The following is a 17,614-nucleotide window of genomic DNA, read 5'->3' on the forward strand; positions in this document are numbered from 1 at the left end:
GAAAGGCCCTGTGCCGGTGCAAAGGAGGGGTGGAGGGAGTGGGTGTGTGTGGGGGGGGGGGGGTGAGGCAGAAGTCTCAAGGCTGTTGGCATGTGTTGTTTTTCCACTACGTGATCTCTATACCGATGCGGTCGGCATTAATTTTTGATGAACCATCGGCACAGCATCCTCCCCTCTCGCCCTCTCATCCCTTCCCATTCTCTCTTTCTCCCTTACTCTCTTTCTCTCTCAGGCTTTTTTTCACCCACATATGTGAGTCTGCTTTCTTATATGCTGCACTTCTTTGCTTTGGAGCATCTGCCTCGCCTCCTGGAACCTCAGTATCTTTGTCAAAGAAGCTGAGAAGGGTTGAGGGATTTGGAAGAACTTCTCTGTTTTTAAGATGAGTATTTGTTCCCGGAGACTCGGCAGAGATTTCAATCTAAATCAGCCTGAATACACTGTGTGGAGATTGTCAAACTAAAACTACTGTGTGTAACATCTACTGTGTGTAACATCTACTGTGTGTAACATCACTTAAAGTCTGTTTACTTTAAGCTTCATGTCATCCTGAAACTATTAAAGTCAACATTATCACAGCAAAGTTCAAAAGCTAGGATTTGTTATTGGGAATTTAAAGGTATTCCAAGCAACTGTATCCAGAAATGAGAGAGAACTTTAATAGATGATCAGAGATGAATCCTTCTTCAAAATATATTTAGCATGCTCAAGGCTTATGGCTGCTTATGGCTTATAGTCCTCATACACTGTTTGCAAACTGCAACCACACTACTTTGGCCGGCAGCACTATCTGTAGTGTGGTTGAATTAGACTAAGGCCTAAACTGCCTCAGCAGTCTATGTGCTGCAGATTGGGCAGTTAAAACACTGTCTCACTGATGTTCATTTAATTACCCAATCTATTTTATGATCTATTTTTCTACCCAGTGATTTTGTAGTGAACATTGATTAGGATCTGTGCCTGTTCATTCCACCATTCCTACTGCACCTCTACGTGCCATCAGTAATAAATCTGCTCGTACCACGGTGTAACAAAAAGACGAGAGAGGAAAATACTTTTTGGAGCCAGGCTTGCATATTACATTTATATACTTTTGTTTGGCTTCACTTTCACTGTTTATTCCAAGCAACAGTGAATTTGCTTGCTATTATTTAACAGACACTCTGTGTCTTATTACTTCCTGTTGGCACAGAGGGGCTAGGCTGTTGCCCAACGTGGTTTATCACTGATTAAATGGAGGTATCCTACTTCACCAGTGGAATGCTAAAATGATAGTCACTTGCGTTAATGCCAGTAAATTATTTTGAGGCACTGTAAAGGCTTCAGTAATCTTGATGCTGGGGAATTAACGTGGTGTTCTTCGAGCCAGCGACGGCAGTAGTGTTCAAATAGTCTAAAATATATCCAATAACTGGCACTGAATACCTTTCCAACACATTCATCGCAAATAGCATTGTTACAGGCTTCCAGCAGCTTTTTGGTCCAGGGATCGGCGGGCCAAGCGACACTTTACAGGAGTGTAGCAAGCAGACTGAGGGATATAAAGAGCAACACATACATTTCACTTTTCTATTAAAGTGTGAAACGGGGGATTTATAGAAAAAGACAGGCGGATTTATCCTTTCCGTGCTTGTAAATGCTGAGCATGCAATTACCCCTATAATAGAGGCGTTGTGTCCAAATTGGAGCCATTAAAGTGATTTAACAGTGCGTGGATTGGCCCTGGCATTTGCGAGGATGTGTACACATGGGGTGTAGTGGAATGGGTGTTTAATCACAGCGTTTTAGAGCCCGGTAATAGCAGAGCAGCCCATGTAGAACACTGACGTGCCGCACAGTACAGCTTACTCATTAGTGACTGTAGTCCGGACCGGGCTTCACCCTCTGTTCGGGTGTTTCTGATTTTAAGATGACGAAATATCGGTTTGCTACATTGATTGACCTCATTATTGTTTTTTCCGTCATGCTGTACAACCTCCAATGGCTGCTTTCTCCTGTTAGGTTGGCAAACACATGTCTTTTTTTTATGTGTAATTTAATATGATTTGTACACATACTTTTAGAATGACGAATGACTTGAAATCGGTTGCCATGTGCTTCATCGGACTGTTTGTTTCCCCAAACTGCTCCCAGGGGTTGTTTTTTAGAATACAATTGCATTGCTTTTTATGCTTAAGTCTCTTTTGTCGACATTGGCACCCGAGCAGCATTATTCCATTTCACTTTTGTAACCTTTAACAGCCTGTTGCCACTAAGAGATTCTTATTACTTAAAGCTGAAAGGTCAACTACATAAGGTTAAATACAATTAAGCATTATTTATAACTAAGATTAGAGGAGACACATTATAATACACAGTATGTCGTTTTTCTGACTTGCATCACATTTCCTTGGAGAATATAAACGATTCTCTTGTTAATAAACATTCCGACCCTTTCCCCGTCTTTTTTTCTACTATTCAACCTCTATACTACCGGTGGATGACATTTAACACGTCCTCTGCATCATCAAAGACACCTCGTGAAAGAAAAGAATTCTTCAGGATGAATAGTATCCAGGATTTCCAATATTTCCCCTATATGCTAGCAGGAAAGCCTTTTCATTCTCTCCTCCACTGCTTCTTCTTCCCCCCCCCCCCTCCCTCCCCCCCTCCTTTCTGCCCCAGTCTGTGCTCTCTGCACGCTGGAGTGGAGCCCCTGTACAGGCGTGGCATCCTGGGGAGAGCTAGTAAAGCATTTATTATGGGCTTTGCAGTGCTGTATTATACTGGCAAGCACAGAGCCACTCATGCTTGGCCTTTAACTTCCCTCTGAAGTTCAGCCATACATGAAAAGAGGGGGCTCTGGCCCGCTAATATATTCCTGGTTTAATATTGTATCAGGAAAAAGTGAGGGACGGGGTAATGATGAGAAAAAAGGGAAGAGGGGGGAATAAATGTGTGTTTTTAATAATGTTAACGGACTTCCTCAAAAGCGTTTTGCCACGCTTGTTCACTGGTAGTTTAGATTAAATATCACGTGGTGACACTGGCAATGCCCAGCGGAGCTTTTGAACACTGGGATCTGTGAAGAATCCTTTTCCGAGGCTTTGTGCGTGGGCTGTCTACCATAACTTCCTCTCAAGTAACAATATAGGGACGGGCGGACAGGAAGCAAGACTACATTCTCTCCCTTACATTCATTCATTCGCCGACTGCCCCGATCTTAACTTTGTTCGGCTCAGGGTGTAAGTGTCTGTGTCTATAAAAGAGCGAGGCAAATTAGTCTCATCTCATTTGATTCATTTGATAGATCTCCCCCCTTTTCTCATCACTCTACTTAAATCGCATCCTCATTGGCGGTTCGTACTTTTTTAGGTCAGGTTTTTTTTTTTTGGTGTTTGGGGACATTTCTGTGGTATTTTATTGGTTTGCTCACCATATGGAGGGGGACAATGGGCAGGACATCGGGGCACACCCTAATTTTGGATTTCTCTCTTCTCTCTTTTGGGTGTGTTTGTCCGTTGTGTGTGTCCTGGTCGAAGGAGAGACCCTCCTCCACAGAGCTTGCAAGAGGAACCAAGTGGAAACAGTGCTTCAGATCCTGGCGCTTCCTGGCACAGACATCAACGTTAAAGGTAAGACTTTCTGGCTTTTATCTGTAGCCTCCGTCTCACCGTCATCTGACTGCACTCCCACTGTTTGCTCTAGGGTTTCGAAAAAGCGATTAACATCGGGGGGGAAAAAAATTGGTGAGAAGAAATAGGAGTGCGTGTGCGTCATCATTGAGGTTAACCTTTACCTAAAATCTAAAGGGTGTGTCTAGAAAAAGCTGGATGCGTTTAGAGGCTCAGATTTATAGCTTTACGGTGACTTTGCTAAGTGAATTGAATGCCTTGTGATATTTCAGAGTGACTTTCTTTTGTCCCTTTAGGTCAAATATAATGACTTTCCCTCATTTTATGGAAATGTTGCACTGTTTTAAAGGTTTCTCCAATTTTGTAATAGCCCTGTAATAGCAGCATAAATTGACTAGCGTCTCTGTTGGGGGCTAATGCAGGAGTTGATGTCCAAAATGTGATTATGCAGAACTATGTATATACTAAATGGTCAAATTACAGCCACTACCTTGCAGCTGTCTTTCTTAACCAGGCCCGAGTTTACTCACGCAAACATTTATGGTTGGAGTCGTTCAACCGGTTAAAACCGATCTCCGTCGTGTCGTTCTCCAAATGGTATATTTTGTATTCTTTAGAACTTGTCTATTCATTAACATTGTTTATGAACAGTGTCAAATATGGACTCAATTATCTTATATTTCTTGGAAAAGCAGATTTTTGTATGATTATGTTATTTAAGACGCACATTGGTAGAGGTTAGCAAATGGTTTGTAACCCCAAAAACAAGTGTCCGAAGTACAGGTAATTCATAATAGCATTATCAGTCTTACGCGCCTTAGTTTAGTCGTCTTATTTCTTAAGGCAAAATAATAATAATAATAATAATAATAATAAATAATAAAAATAAATAATTCTTTGATATAAAGAATCACATCAAATCTTAAAATGCTCTCATTATTAGCCACAATTACTTTGCAAGGTGCCTTTCATTTTTACCTAATTCAGCACAGAGTTCTTTCAACTTACGTACGTACGCTATCTTATTTGCTAGCCGAGTTATTTGCGCCCTTAGCTAATCAATCGCTTTCCTCTTGCAACAGAGTGGGTTAGCCTGCTCATGCCAAAATAAGTCATCTTCAATGTTTCATCCCTCCAGTCAAACCTTCAAATGGTCTAAAACTACTTTGGAAGTTTATCTATTTCACTGTTTGAAAGCAAAGTGTTCGATGTGATAGATATATGAAATGCCTATCTAAGTGTATTACCTCAATAGATAAACAACAATACATAAAGTTTATGCGCTTGTTTTTCTTTGTGTGTGCTTTTTATGTGCACCATGTAGACCATGCAGGCTGGACTCCTCTGCATGAAGCGTGCAACCATGGCAGCGCTGCGTGTGTGGCGGTTTTGCTACAACACCGCCCTGCACCAATACTCGATAACCAGGTGGGCGGAATCAGTCCTCTGCATGACTCTGTGCTAAATGGACACATGGACATCGCACAAATGCTACTGGAGCATGCAGGTGAGTGAACTTTACTAATACACCCAGAAACTCAGTGCTTTAGAGTGCGAACTATCTTTAAAATACGCAAATAATAGTCAAATATTATTATATAACCGGGAAATATTGTAAGTGGTTGCTTAGTGGTTCATTAGTAAATGAACACCTTTGTTTATCTAAGTGAACATTTATCAGTTTAGGCTACTTAACGGTCATTAAATGTGGTTTGGTCAATCAGAAAATTACCATATATGTTATTAATTTCAGGTTAGTCTTTCATTTAAGTCGATACAGTAACACTGATTTGTATTAGTATCGGGGCTTTTTCGAATATCATTACTCGGCAAGGTTAAAGCTACTCCAACTGTTTGCTACATGGGGGTACACTAACATGTTTTCATATGTCTCTAAGTAATCCATCTTCGTCAAAACGATTCATTAAACCAAATGGTCCCCGTCACATTGATGGAATCATATCATTCTAAAATAAAACACCTTTAACTTTTCTAGGCGGTCAGCTGCCAAGAAAGCTAATCTGTGGAATTAGCCATTTAGCTAATGATTTACTGCAGCGGTGGTTAGGGTTACTTATGACTGCTGCAGCTAAGACAGGCTTTCAATTTAATGGAGCCAACAAATGCCGTATAGCTTACTGACTGATTGAATACTGCTTTTGACCTCTTTAGCAGGGCCACTTTTATCTTAACTAGCCTCCCGGTGGATCGAGGCACCTGTTGATAGTGGGGCTTTTAAAGGGGCACCGATTTTACACATAAAGTTCAGTTCCTTCATCACACAGATGACTATTCAGCCTTTGAAAAACAGTTGACTATCCCTTTTCTGGTTCAGGATAGAGCTTTCCAAAGTCTAAAAAAAACAACACTGATGATGTCATTAGGGTTCATTTGGCTTGGGCATGGAGACTGCAGTTTTTTGGCAGAAAGCCTGTGAGAGTTAGACTTTGGTTAAATTCTCCACACGGGTATTTCTTTTAAAGGCGATACTCATTTGCATTATGGTAAATTGTAGTATTCAGCTTTGTTTAAGTCTGAACCATACTTGAGACTAAAAGGATCTCACTGGAATACCCACTGAAAGTTTACACCAATTTTGGTTTGTTATTTGAGGGTATATTATTGCTACTTACAATACCAAAAGAGTTATGCACTTCACACATACAGTGCGCCCAATACAAACTGAATTGGTACTGGACCCCGGAGGCTGTCTTCTTCTTCACTTTATGAATTGTAGATCATCTATACCATCTCCCCCTCTGCCCCCACTGCTTGTCTTCATAATCCTCATGCATTCCTGCACTGCGAGTCTGTCCAAACAGATTACTGTATCACCTCATGAGATGTCTGTTAATGTCTTCTTGACGAGATTAGAGGAGTCAGGATCCACCGCTTGCGAAATTCACACACAGGTTTTTTGTTGAAATGTGTCACAACACAACTAGTTTGTGTGTCGGCATGTTTGCGTGCCACATACAGTCTGAGCTCAGGAGGGTTGAAGCGAGCGTGACGGGTGTCTGCGCTCAGGAGAGGGTGGAGGAGAGGGTGGCGTCGCTGGGTTTGCGGCAGCAGGTGGCAGAGGAAATGTGTGTGCGTTTTTGAGGAGGGTGGGGGAGGGGGGGGGTGCCAGTTTCCCAGCATTGAACAAGTCTCCCATGTTATATACCTCTGCCTCTGCTCACCTCTCAGTTTGACTAATTATAGTTAATTTGATTCGACTTTCCCATTAACACATGTACATATTCTGTCCTCAAAAAATAAATTAGACTGGGATTGTTTAGTCCCGGGGAGGAAACAAGAGAGCGCACTTTTTTTTTTCTCCTCAGTAACAGGAGGGAGAGCAAATTAAAAGAGGTCAGAGGAAGAAACAGCTATCTGTATCTGGAAATTAGAAGAAAAAGACTGAGTGTGTGTGTGTGTGTTTGTGTGCAGCAGACGTCTGGCCTGCTGTCTAGGCCAGGTCTCTTGGCTGGGACTGAGCAGAACAACAGGAATGAGAATACTCCCAATTTGAAACACCTACAGGCTGGTACATTATAGGCCTACTCCTTTTCTCGCTCTCTCCTGACTGTTTGCTATTTCCTCTCACCTTGATGGCGGGTTGTCTAAAGGCTACAGCAGGGATCTAGTGAGGAGGTGGTCCTCCTGACTCCAGGCTACTCTGTCTCTCTCGGTCTCTTTTCAGTGATCGCCATCCGGTTGCCATGGACACCATCAATAGGTCTAGCATTTTTCTCTCTTTTTTTATCTTTAAGTCCTGGTTGTTAAATGTGGAAAGACTTGGCTTTGGGGCTACATCCTTCTTAGTTTCCGTTAGCATCTTTATGTTGTTGTTCATTCCAGCAGGAGGACTTTAGTGCAGACTTTTATGCTTATGGCAGCGTTTCCTACAAACATACATCAGACTACTTTTTACATTTTGGCCAGGGAGACTAGCTGCAAGGTCCCATGATAGAAGAATAGAAATACATCTGGCCCACTAGCCTGGTTTTCCTCTTTATTTATTATATCCCTGTGTTTTGTTCTTCTGAATGCCTGCTACATCTCCTGAAACTATATTTTCCATTGAGGCATTCACCCTGCTGTTTCCAACAGAAAGGCTGAACCTAGCTGCCAAGGTTCTGGTAGGCCAGAGAGGGCAACACTGGCACTGGCACACCAACAAAGCTTTTATTTAGGAGTGATCTCACCCTTTTGTAAGCCTGTCTGCTTGGAGGCCTGGGCTCTCTCTATGTGTGTATGTGTGAGTGCATTTTAAGGGGTGAATTGTAGGGGGGGAGAAATGGAAGGATCCCACCCCCTACCCCCTCTACCTCAGTCCCTCAGGGCTTAGGGAGCTGGCAAGGAAAGGATGCCATGGCTGAGGGCAAGGCTGACTCCGCTCTCCTCCCTTCCTCCTCCCATCGCCCAAGGCTGCCCCACATGACCCTATGTGTATAGGTGTGTGTGTGGCTTGTCTTTACACGGTATGGAAGTGTCCTTGGCTATATATTTTGGTGTATGTGTATACACGGCATGCACACATATTTCTGTGTATTAAAATGCTGCAATAATAGTAAGCTGGCTTGCAATGGTGTGTGTGTGTGTGTGTGTGTGTGTGTGTGTGTGTGTGTGTGTGTGTGTGTGTGTGTGTGTGTGTGTGTGTGTGTGTGTGTGTGTGTGTGTGTGTGTGTGTGTGTGTGTGTGTGTGTGTGTGTGTGTGTGTGTGTGTGTGTGTGTGTGTGTGTGTGTGTGTGTGTGTGTGTGTCTTCCTCAGCTGGTAGGAGTGTTCAAAATGTGCAGGGTGGCCTGGGCAGCCGGTACCCCTGATTGGAATGGAAAATGACCCCGAGCCTTTCGCTGTAGAGTCAGACCTGACACACACACACAAACACACACACACACACACACACACACACACACACACAGCGTAGGCGTGTCAGTAAGCGAAGGGGGTGGAGGAATAAAGAAAAGAGCCTTTAAGCTGTCACCACTCGGCCCTGTGACCGTAATCGCTGATGGCGTCCTCTCAATACAGCCCGCCGTGTTAGTAAGCACAGCCAGTCCACCTCGACTTACAAACACACACACTTACACATAGACCCATTTAGATGCTTGGAGGGGAAGGAGTATAGAAGCAGAAAGAATTGTTCAGGTATGTGTAAAAGTGTTTTTGTTATTTCTCTTTTGTCTATGTCTTTGGCTCAAGTCAAGTTCAGAAATGCAACAGAGGTTGCTACATGACTGACTGCATTTCTGAGCATTTCTGGTACACAGACACACAAACGCAGCATCCCATAGTCCCTGCAGATCTTAATGTGAACAAGTGTTTGTGGAGCAGAAAGATGTCATTTGCTCAGTGGCACAGGAAACGTAAGGTCCCCTCGGACTGCTGTAGTCATTCATGGTTTGTCTCTGTCTGTTTGTCTATCTCTTTCATAGATCTCACACACACACACACACACACACACACACACACACACACACACACACACACACACACACACACACACACACACACACACACACACACACACACACACACACACACACACACACACACACACACACACACACACACACAGGTAGTGCTTTAGACACAATTGGGCCTCTTCACTGTCAACACGGTAAAGAAAGTTCATTCTGCTCAGCACTTATTTCCCTGTGGGTCCTGAACTGGCACCTGTGAGGAGCTGAGCTCTCGTACCATTAGAGGCTGAGCTTGGAGCCCTCGCTTCAATCGGCGTGTTGATATTTCAACTGCAACTTTCTACAGGCTGTATTTCAAGGGCTTTCCTTACTGGGAATGTTTGACTAGATTCTTCTTTCTCCTCTCTTCCTGCTTCTCTGTCTCACTCTCTCTCTCCTGCTATCCACCCCCCAACCTTTCTTTATGTGTTACGGGTGGTTGCCAAGATTAAGTCTGGAGCTTTTTCCAAGAGTCTCCCCAGTCTCCTCATCATGCTCCAAGAGGAGGAATAGACCCCTTTTCAGATGAACCGTGTGTGTGTGTGAGAGAGAGTGAGAGTGAGAGAGAGAGTGAGAGAGTGTGAGAGAGAGAGAGAGAGAGAATTATTAAAGCTCAAATGCATTGCAATAACTTCCATGTTAAAAAAAGACTTGAAAAAGCTGAATATTTTAAAAAGTATAACATATTTTGAAAAAGTTGAAAGTTTCCTATCATGTGTTGAAAAGGCTGAATAGTTTGATATTTGAATTGTTCCTGCAGCTGCAATTAGGCTGAAGGAGTTAAATAAATATATTCAATGTAAGTAGTAATGATTGAAACCCAGAGATCAAAGGTTTCCATTGTGTCAGCTCTGATGATGTCGTGTGTGTGTGTGTGTGTGTGTGTGTGTGTGTGTGTGTGTGTGTGTGTGTGTGTGTGTGTGTGTGTGTGTGTGTGTGTGTGTGTGTGTGTGTGTGTGTGTGTGTGTGTGTGTGTGTGTGTGTGTGTGTGTGTGTGTGTGTGTGTGTGTGTGTGTGTGTGTGTGTGTGTGTGTGTGTGTGTGTGTGTGTGTGTGTGTGTGTGTGTGTGTGTGTGTGTGTGTGTGTGTGTGTGTGTGTGTGAATTGTTAAAGCTCAAATGCATTGCAATAACTTCATTTTTGGGGGAGAATTTCAAGCACTGCTTCACTTTGTTTTGAGATCAACGCACTCTAGAGTTAACGAGCTGCTCCATCCACTCTAAAGTTAAAATCTGAAAAAGGCCTCTCTACCAAGCTCGAAACTAAATTCAATATCTCAAAAAGTGTAAAAGATATCAAAAATCTGAATAGGAATTCAATAGCTGAAGATATTGTGATCATTTGAAAGTTGGAATGAAGTGTCTGGCTGAAATTATGTGGAAGGAGAAGCATTTGGCGCAAAGTGTAGGAAAAGTGGATTTGAAGGCATTTCCCATTGACTTCAATGTTAAAAACAGAGTTTAAAATGCTGAATATTTCAAAAAGTGTGAAATATTTTGAAAAAACTGAAAGTTACCTATTGATTAATGAAAAGGCTGAATAGTTTAATATTTGAATGGTTTCTGTAGCTGAAAGTAAGCTGAAGTTATGGAGAGCTAAACTATTGGCTGATTTGAAAGCTCTTCCCATTGACTTCCATGTTAAAAAAAGAGTTTAAAAAGCTGAATATTTGAAAAAGTATGAAATATTTTGAAAAAGTTGAAGGTTTCCCATCGATTCCTGAACAGGCTGAATAGTTTAATATTTGAATGGTTTCTGTAGCTGAAAATAAGCTGAAGTTATGGAGTGCCAAAGTATTGGCTGAAATAAGGGGAAGAATAAAGATTTGAAGAACTATAGTGGAATGCTGTAAACAGCATTCACAATAATAATAGCTTGTTTAAGGCATCAACTGAAAATGTTTTCATGTTTACCTATCCTATTATATTAACACTTTCTCAGTTTTGAAATCATAGCTCAGTTTTTAAAGGGCTGTTGCCCTAAGTGTGCTGGATAAGGGCAGAGAGAAGGACAAGAGAGTGATAACAAGTAGCACTTCACTTCTTTGCGTCCAGTGAACTTAATGAAAACTTACAAAAAAACAACATTCATTACTTCTTGTGGTATTACTATTTAGCCACAGACCCAACCTCTTAAGCCCCACGGACCCGGTTCCGGGGCCGAAATCGCGTAATTTGCAGGAAACAACGTCTAAGGAACCTTGATATTTAATAAACTATGAATATTTTATATCCATATAACGGGAAAAAACTAATTTAACTGATCTTTTAAAAAAAAAAACAATTAAAAAAAACCACAATGCTAACTTCTGAATTAGCCCAGAGCGAAATATGCTAACCTATTACTGCACCGAAAATAACTCCTAGCTCCCTTATTACTTATCCTAGCTGCACATCCAACACATCGTTTATGATCGTAAAGACACAGAATCTAACGGTGCCCACCTCAACACTGAAAGATACAAACTTGCGACGTTATCAACAAAAACGTACATCAAAACATGTGGCGCTCGGTAGCCTCCAACGCTAACATGGCTTACCTTGGTTTTGTCTGGTCAAAACTGGTCTTCAATGGCATTAAAACGATAACAACGATGTTCCAGTTAATCCATAGGTTAATATCCAATGTGGCTGTGTCCCCTTTGAAATGTTCTGATAATCTATAAGCAATAAAACTGCAATTCAGTTTTCAAATATCAGAGCAGGCCATTCCTACGCTCCCACCCAAATGGCATCAGAAGAGGTTTTTTTTGCTAAATCTGTCTAAAAAGGTCACATATCACTTGTTTTGCATCAATCTCAATACAGGGTACTTATTATATGTTGTACTTTGGATTCCTAAAGCTTTTAGTCTACTAACCCATCATCCAAGGTTAGTTTTCACTATAAATACAACATATTTTTTGGACGGACACTATAATTTACAGTTTTTTACCATGTTCAATCTGAATTTTCTTTAAAATAAAAAACATCTATATTGATTCTGACTTTTCTACATCCAACTCACAGGTCTATCATTACTTTGAGAAAAAAGATTATTAATTTAACCCTTTTAGAAGGGAAGATATGGTCATTTGTTCTGGGAATGTCATGTTCGAGCCTGAAACCTGAAAAACAGGCTTGGGGCTTAAGGGATAGTTGTTCTTAGAAAGAATGTTGACTGTTTAGTGGATTATCCAAAATAACAGGGACATTTTATTACAAGATATGTGAATGTTAATTTTTCTTTATATAGAAACCACCAGGGGATGAATCTTGATGATGTCTTTAGTGATCCCCTGACTTTTTATCTATATTATTCACCTTAATAATTAGCAGCTGTTAGCATGCTGATATGCTAAACTGACATTGTGAGCATGGTGAATGAGTTCTGCCTAAACATCAGCATGTTAGCATACTGATGTTAGCATTTAACTAAGTTCAGTATGGTAGAGCTGCTAGCATGGCTGTAAACTCTGAGTTTTGCTACTAAATGATCACTTCAGGTTTCCTTTATCATCTGCAAACAACTCGCTCGTCTTTGAGTCTTGGCATGAAAGAGCATTTTAAGTGCAGGAAAATACCAACATCTCATGGTGCTAATTGGACTTGTAAATGCCATGGGAAAAAACGAAGGGGTTGAATGTTTATGGAATTATTTTAACCATGGGATCATTGCAGATGCTGAACTCCAAAATCTGCCTCCTGTGTTTAAAGAGTATTTCAGTCTACTTCTATCAAATTAACTTCCAAATAGTACAAACAGCTAAATTGGGTTTTGTGCAGGCCAATTAAATCATCGGAAAATGTTTATTTGCTTGCACATAATGACTCAGTGCATGACATATATTAGAAAGCTGGTAGCAGTCATTAGCCTTTTCTGACTCAAGAGAGCAGATAAGAGTTCATTTAGTTTATTTCCACTTTGATTATTTGATATGCTTATCAACCACAGCTGATGAGCATCCAGCAAATCAGTGTATATCTGATAACCCCCTCTCATTGGAGGTGTTGGAGTGGCAGGGGATTACACAAAGCTAGCAGTTGGTGCCCATGCTTTTACATTTTTGATCCTTTCCTTATCTGCCCCACCTCCTCAGAAAGGCTATGATCCGACTGGGATCTGTGCCTGACCACACTGTGTTTGGGTGAGGAGCTCAGAGACACACAACCTGTTCATGTGACACTCACCTGTGACTGAGAAGAACACCTGTCACTGACTAAGAGAATTTAATCTGAATTTAAACAGGAAATATAGCTGATGACATACCCATTGTTATACAGAGGGGGAGAAAAAATATCACGGAGCGTTCAGACACTGTTGCTAAAGCTTAGAGGGATGTGAGCGTGTTATTCACATGTCTGGCTGGTCTTTCTTTTTTTCCTGCATCTGATGCCGCTCCGCTGGCTGCTTTAGTGCTTCACTTGGTTATCCTTGTTGTTTTTGCTATGGTTTCCTAGTCGCTAGCTAGCAGCTCCCTGTGGTTATGCGATTCCGTGCCCCTGGCTGCAGTTCACACACTCACCCTGCCTCCCTTTTCCAGGCAGTGAGGGGGGGAAAGAGAAAGAGAGAGGATGTTTACCATGCTGTGGAGCTGCCTGCTTCCCAGCTTGTCTGCCTCAGTCACAGCATCAGACCAGAGACAGAGAGAGACTTGGGGGGGGGGGGGGAGGGGGCACTGCATCTTTCTTTCTTTCCTTCCCTCTCTCCCTCCCTCCCTCATTTTGCGCCAATTTTTACCCTCCTCCACTCTCGCTTTTATATTTCTTGTCTTCGCCTGCCCTCTAAAGGCCAAAGGGCTTTGCGCTCTGTCTGTGTGTGTGTGTGTGTGTGTGTGTGTGTGTGTGTGTGTGTGTGTGTGTGTGTGTGTGTGTGTGTGTGTGTGTGTGTGTGTGTGTGTGTGTGTGTGTGTGTGTGTGTGTGTGTGTGTGTGTGTGTGTGTGTGTGTGTGTGTGTGTGTGTGTGTGTGTGTGTGTGTGTGTGTGTGTGTGTGTGGCACTCAGACTGCATCTGGCTGGTGCATCAGGCAGTGGCTTTTGCTATGCATGTGAATTTCCTCCCTCCGCTGTAGCTTCAGAGCTGAGGTCTTAGCAGGGCATTTTCACACACACACACACACACACACACACAAGCACACACACATATAAAGGATGGTGTAATTACCCTGTGCTCTCATGTAATCCCCCAGGTGCTGTATTTATCTCCACTGCAGCATATCTGACACCCAGCGCCAATACCTGGATTCACTTCAGTCGCTGTCCCTGCACCAAAACCATTCCCAAGCCTCTAGCCTCATAACAGTGTGTGTGTGCATTACATTATAAACACAGCGTGATGCTATTTGTATGTCTACTGTTAGAAAATATGTAATTTAGCACTGGCTATGAGCGTTGACGTCTGTATTAAGTGTCGTTGAGCTGTGTGTTGGAGCATTAGAGCGTGATTTATATCCTAGGATGGATAAAGGGTGATCCTCTTGTCCAGAGCTGAGAAGTATAGAAAGGGAGGAAAATAAATGTAAAATCTTGGAAAAGCAAAACACATGCACGCTGATACTAATTGAAATAAGTGGCAACATTTCAAGCAGGTAGATATGCAAATGACAAAATGGCATACAGCACACACTGACACACACAGTTAGCTTAGACGGATCCAGAATCAAACACACAGACGTACAGTCAGCGTTACACACCGAGCCCAGGGCCGCGCTGCAGGGGCCGCGCAGCAGGGGCCGCGCTGCAGGGGCCCTCTCCTCCTACACCAGTGTCATGTCTCTGGTGGGAGCCTGTCTGTCAGCCAGGTTTGACACGATGACGTCGGGGAAACGTTGGAAAACCATTCTTCTCGATCTTGCATTTTCTATCTCGAGTTTTGATGATTTGTAAGTAAACAGAGCTGTGATAGAAACTCTGTGGTATGTTGAATTGGACTAAAGAGACATAAATACGTTGCTGTTATATCGTTTTAGATAGATTTGTTTGTGTCAGATCATTTTATAGTAATTTCTGATTCACAAGAGCACAGGTTTTATCTCACAGTTGTAATTGGGATTCTAACTGGTGGTGTAAGTGCTTCTTTATGCTTAAATGATCCCTATTAATGTTCATCTTCCATATCTTTGATGCTGCAACAAGCTATTTCCCATCAGGGGACTTTCATCTTATATAACCAATGCATAGAATTTATGCATTTCGAAAGTGATGAACGTAAATGTAGTTCATGCACACACTAGACATGTATGTTCCCATGCACATATTTCAGTATTTCATTTCAAATGTGGCCATGTGCATTTCTGTGTTGTCTATATGCTATATCAGTTTAAATGTTCCTGCAGGTGCCAGCTGAGTAAAAGCACTGTGTAGCAGTATAAAGGAGATGGAAAAGTAAAAATTGCCCACATGTTTTACCTTTTCCTCCACATTTGGTTGAAGACAGCGCACAGTGCTTGAGTTTGAAGCTTAAAGACCCCTTGCTGAGTTCAGTCCAAAGCTGGACCTTTCCAAGGACATCCCAGCACATGATATATTATAAAGAGAAGCAGCCTCTGCTTTTGAAAGCCTTCCCCATCTTTTTCATCTGGAAAGGGACAAAGATGGATCCATTTTCCAGCAGACATGATGTTGCGTGTTGCTGTGTGCCTGCATGGGGTACTATGGTAGTCTTTTTTCCATACTTCCGTGGCCCTGAAGCTTTTCTGCTTGTGTCACGCTGGCTGCACACATTACAGAAACTCTTACTGCATGAGTGTAATAGCGAGGACAGTGTGTTATAGAAACCTGGTGATTATGACCTGCTGTGAACAGCTCACTCTCTCACACACCACGTCGCTCCATCTCCCTCCCCTCTGTCTTTCTCTCGTGGCCACTTTGATCAAATCTGTGCTCTTACGTCCTTGACTGCTGCCCCCGATGCCTGACCCCTGCATTTGAAATTTCCCCGCTTATGTAAAAGTTTATGTAGATTAATGCCACAATTTATGCAGATTGAGTTTTTGCCACTCAGGCTTGAAGCACTAAAAGGTAGATGAGCGCTGACCTTCCCCGCTAACAGCTACGTGAGCTCTCACCGATTATCTCATAACTGCTACACAGTGTTAGTCCAGTGGCAGACAGAGAGATGGGGGGGCAATTTCAGAATTCATATTGTTCCATTTTGAACTTTTTTTTTTTTTTACAATGTCACTTAAAACAAGGCTGTCTTGTTGTAAAAATGGCTTTTCGGAGGCTTAGTAGGTGCAGTTTGTGTCACAACGGATCACACACAGACGTGATTGTCCCTTTTAAAACATATTGCTGTCAAACTCAAACAAGTGGCAGCAGTGGCATCAAGCAGCCGTCTGTGTGTCGAACCTCCACAGAGCCGTTCACTCGCATGTGGCAGCAGCGTTGCCGAGGTTGAACAGTCAAGTGTCATCAAGAGCAGTTTGCCATAGAAATGGGTCCATCTGAACGCAAACAAAGGGCTGGCACTTGACTCGACCCGCTCCGTGTAGGCTAAGTGTGCACTGGTCTGTCTGATACTGGAAAATGGCTCAATCTGAGCAGACAAAAGCAGGAGAGTATAGAGAGTAGACATGAAATGTCACTGGTATAACTTCCCCTGGCTTTGTTGGAGGGGAGAAGGTGTAGTTACATTCAACAGTGACTTTCAGGTTGAACGTAGTACTAATATAGCAATGAAAGGGTAGAGTCAGGCTGAGAGGTTTTGGATGTAAAGGTATTTGTATTTTATGATAATTATTTGCCTTTCGCCTTCATTCTAAGTGAACATAGTATTTGTAGTTCCCTATAAAGAACTAGCAGAGCAACTTTCTGATGTCACATTGGAGGTCTGTCCCCGCAAGTAGCTCCCTGTGGTGTTTCTGATGATCATACCGTTGCTTTTTTTTTTAATTAAAGCCTCCGTCGGGTCACCAACACTGTGCCTTTTTACACAAACACAAAGTGACCCGCCAGTCACACAGTTAAGACAAGGTGTCAGATGAAGTTAGTGCTGCAATGAGCTAAAAGCCCTGGCTGGGACTGAGGTCCTATTGGGAGAACAGCTGTTCCCTTTTCACTTTAACTCCTCTCTGCATGAATGTGTGTGTACTTAAAACAAATGCATTTGTGTGTGTGTGTCTGCACACTATTTATATCTGTTGCAGCGTCCTGTGGTTGACCTGAGCAGTGTCTCTTCCGCCTTCTTTGATAAAGATGCTGCAGCCTACAGTAGCTTGGCAGCATGTCGGCGTGTCATGATGTTATCCCTGATGCCTCAGCCAGCTGTTTACATTAGACTCATTAACCTCCTAGTCTCAGGGCAACTGCAATGTTCAATTCAGATATTCAGAATCAAGCTAAAGCTCCCCAGAACAATAAAACACATGAAAAGGTTCATTAGCAGTAGTTTATTTCAGGTTAAGCCACTTAAAACAAGAGCACATCTTCATTGCTTTCAGTCTGAGAGGCAAGCGAAAGATGAGCTTTAGTGAAGGTGGGAGAATACTGGAAGGGGGGGTTCAACTTGTGTTTGCATTAAGTTTTTGGGTCACTGTGTGCGAAGCCTGTCACGTGCATGCACTTTGAATCAAAC

The 17,614-nt window shown here is 42.4% G+C and overlaps 1 protein-coding gene across 6 annotated transcripts in view; it reads left to right on the forward strand.

Annotated features, from left to right (window-relative positions):
- The window catches only part of slf1 (SMC5-SMC6 complex localization factor 1), a 32,346-nt gene that overhangs the window by 12,181 nt on the left and 2,551 nt on the right, over positions 1–17,614 (forward strand). For 5 of the 6 annotated variants that reach the window (XM_079688417.1, XM_079688416.1, XM_079688419.1 and 2 more), the window contains exons 16-17: positions 3,522–3,614; positions 4,939–5,121. In XM_079688417.1, the coding sequence (XP_079544543.1) occupies positions 3,522–3,614; positions 4,939–5,121 (276 nt within the window). Of the gene's footprint in view, positions 1–3,521; positions 3,615–4,938; positions 5,122–14,228; positions 15,694–17,614 lie in introns of those variants that run through there. The other variant, XM_079688420.1, reaches the window with a different exon arrangement.

Source organism: Notothenia rossii (assembly GCF_949606895.1).
Source record: "Notothenia rossii genome assembly, chromosome: 6".
In the NCBI taxonomy this organism is placed as follows: domain Eukaryota; kingdom Metazoa; phylum Chordata; class Actinopteri; order Perciformes; family Nototheniidae; genus Notothenia; species Notothenia rossii.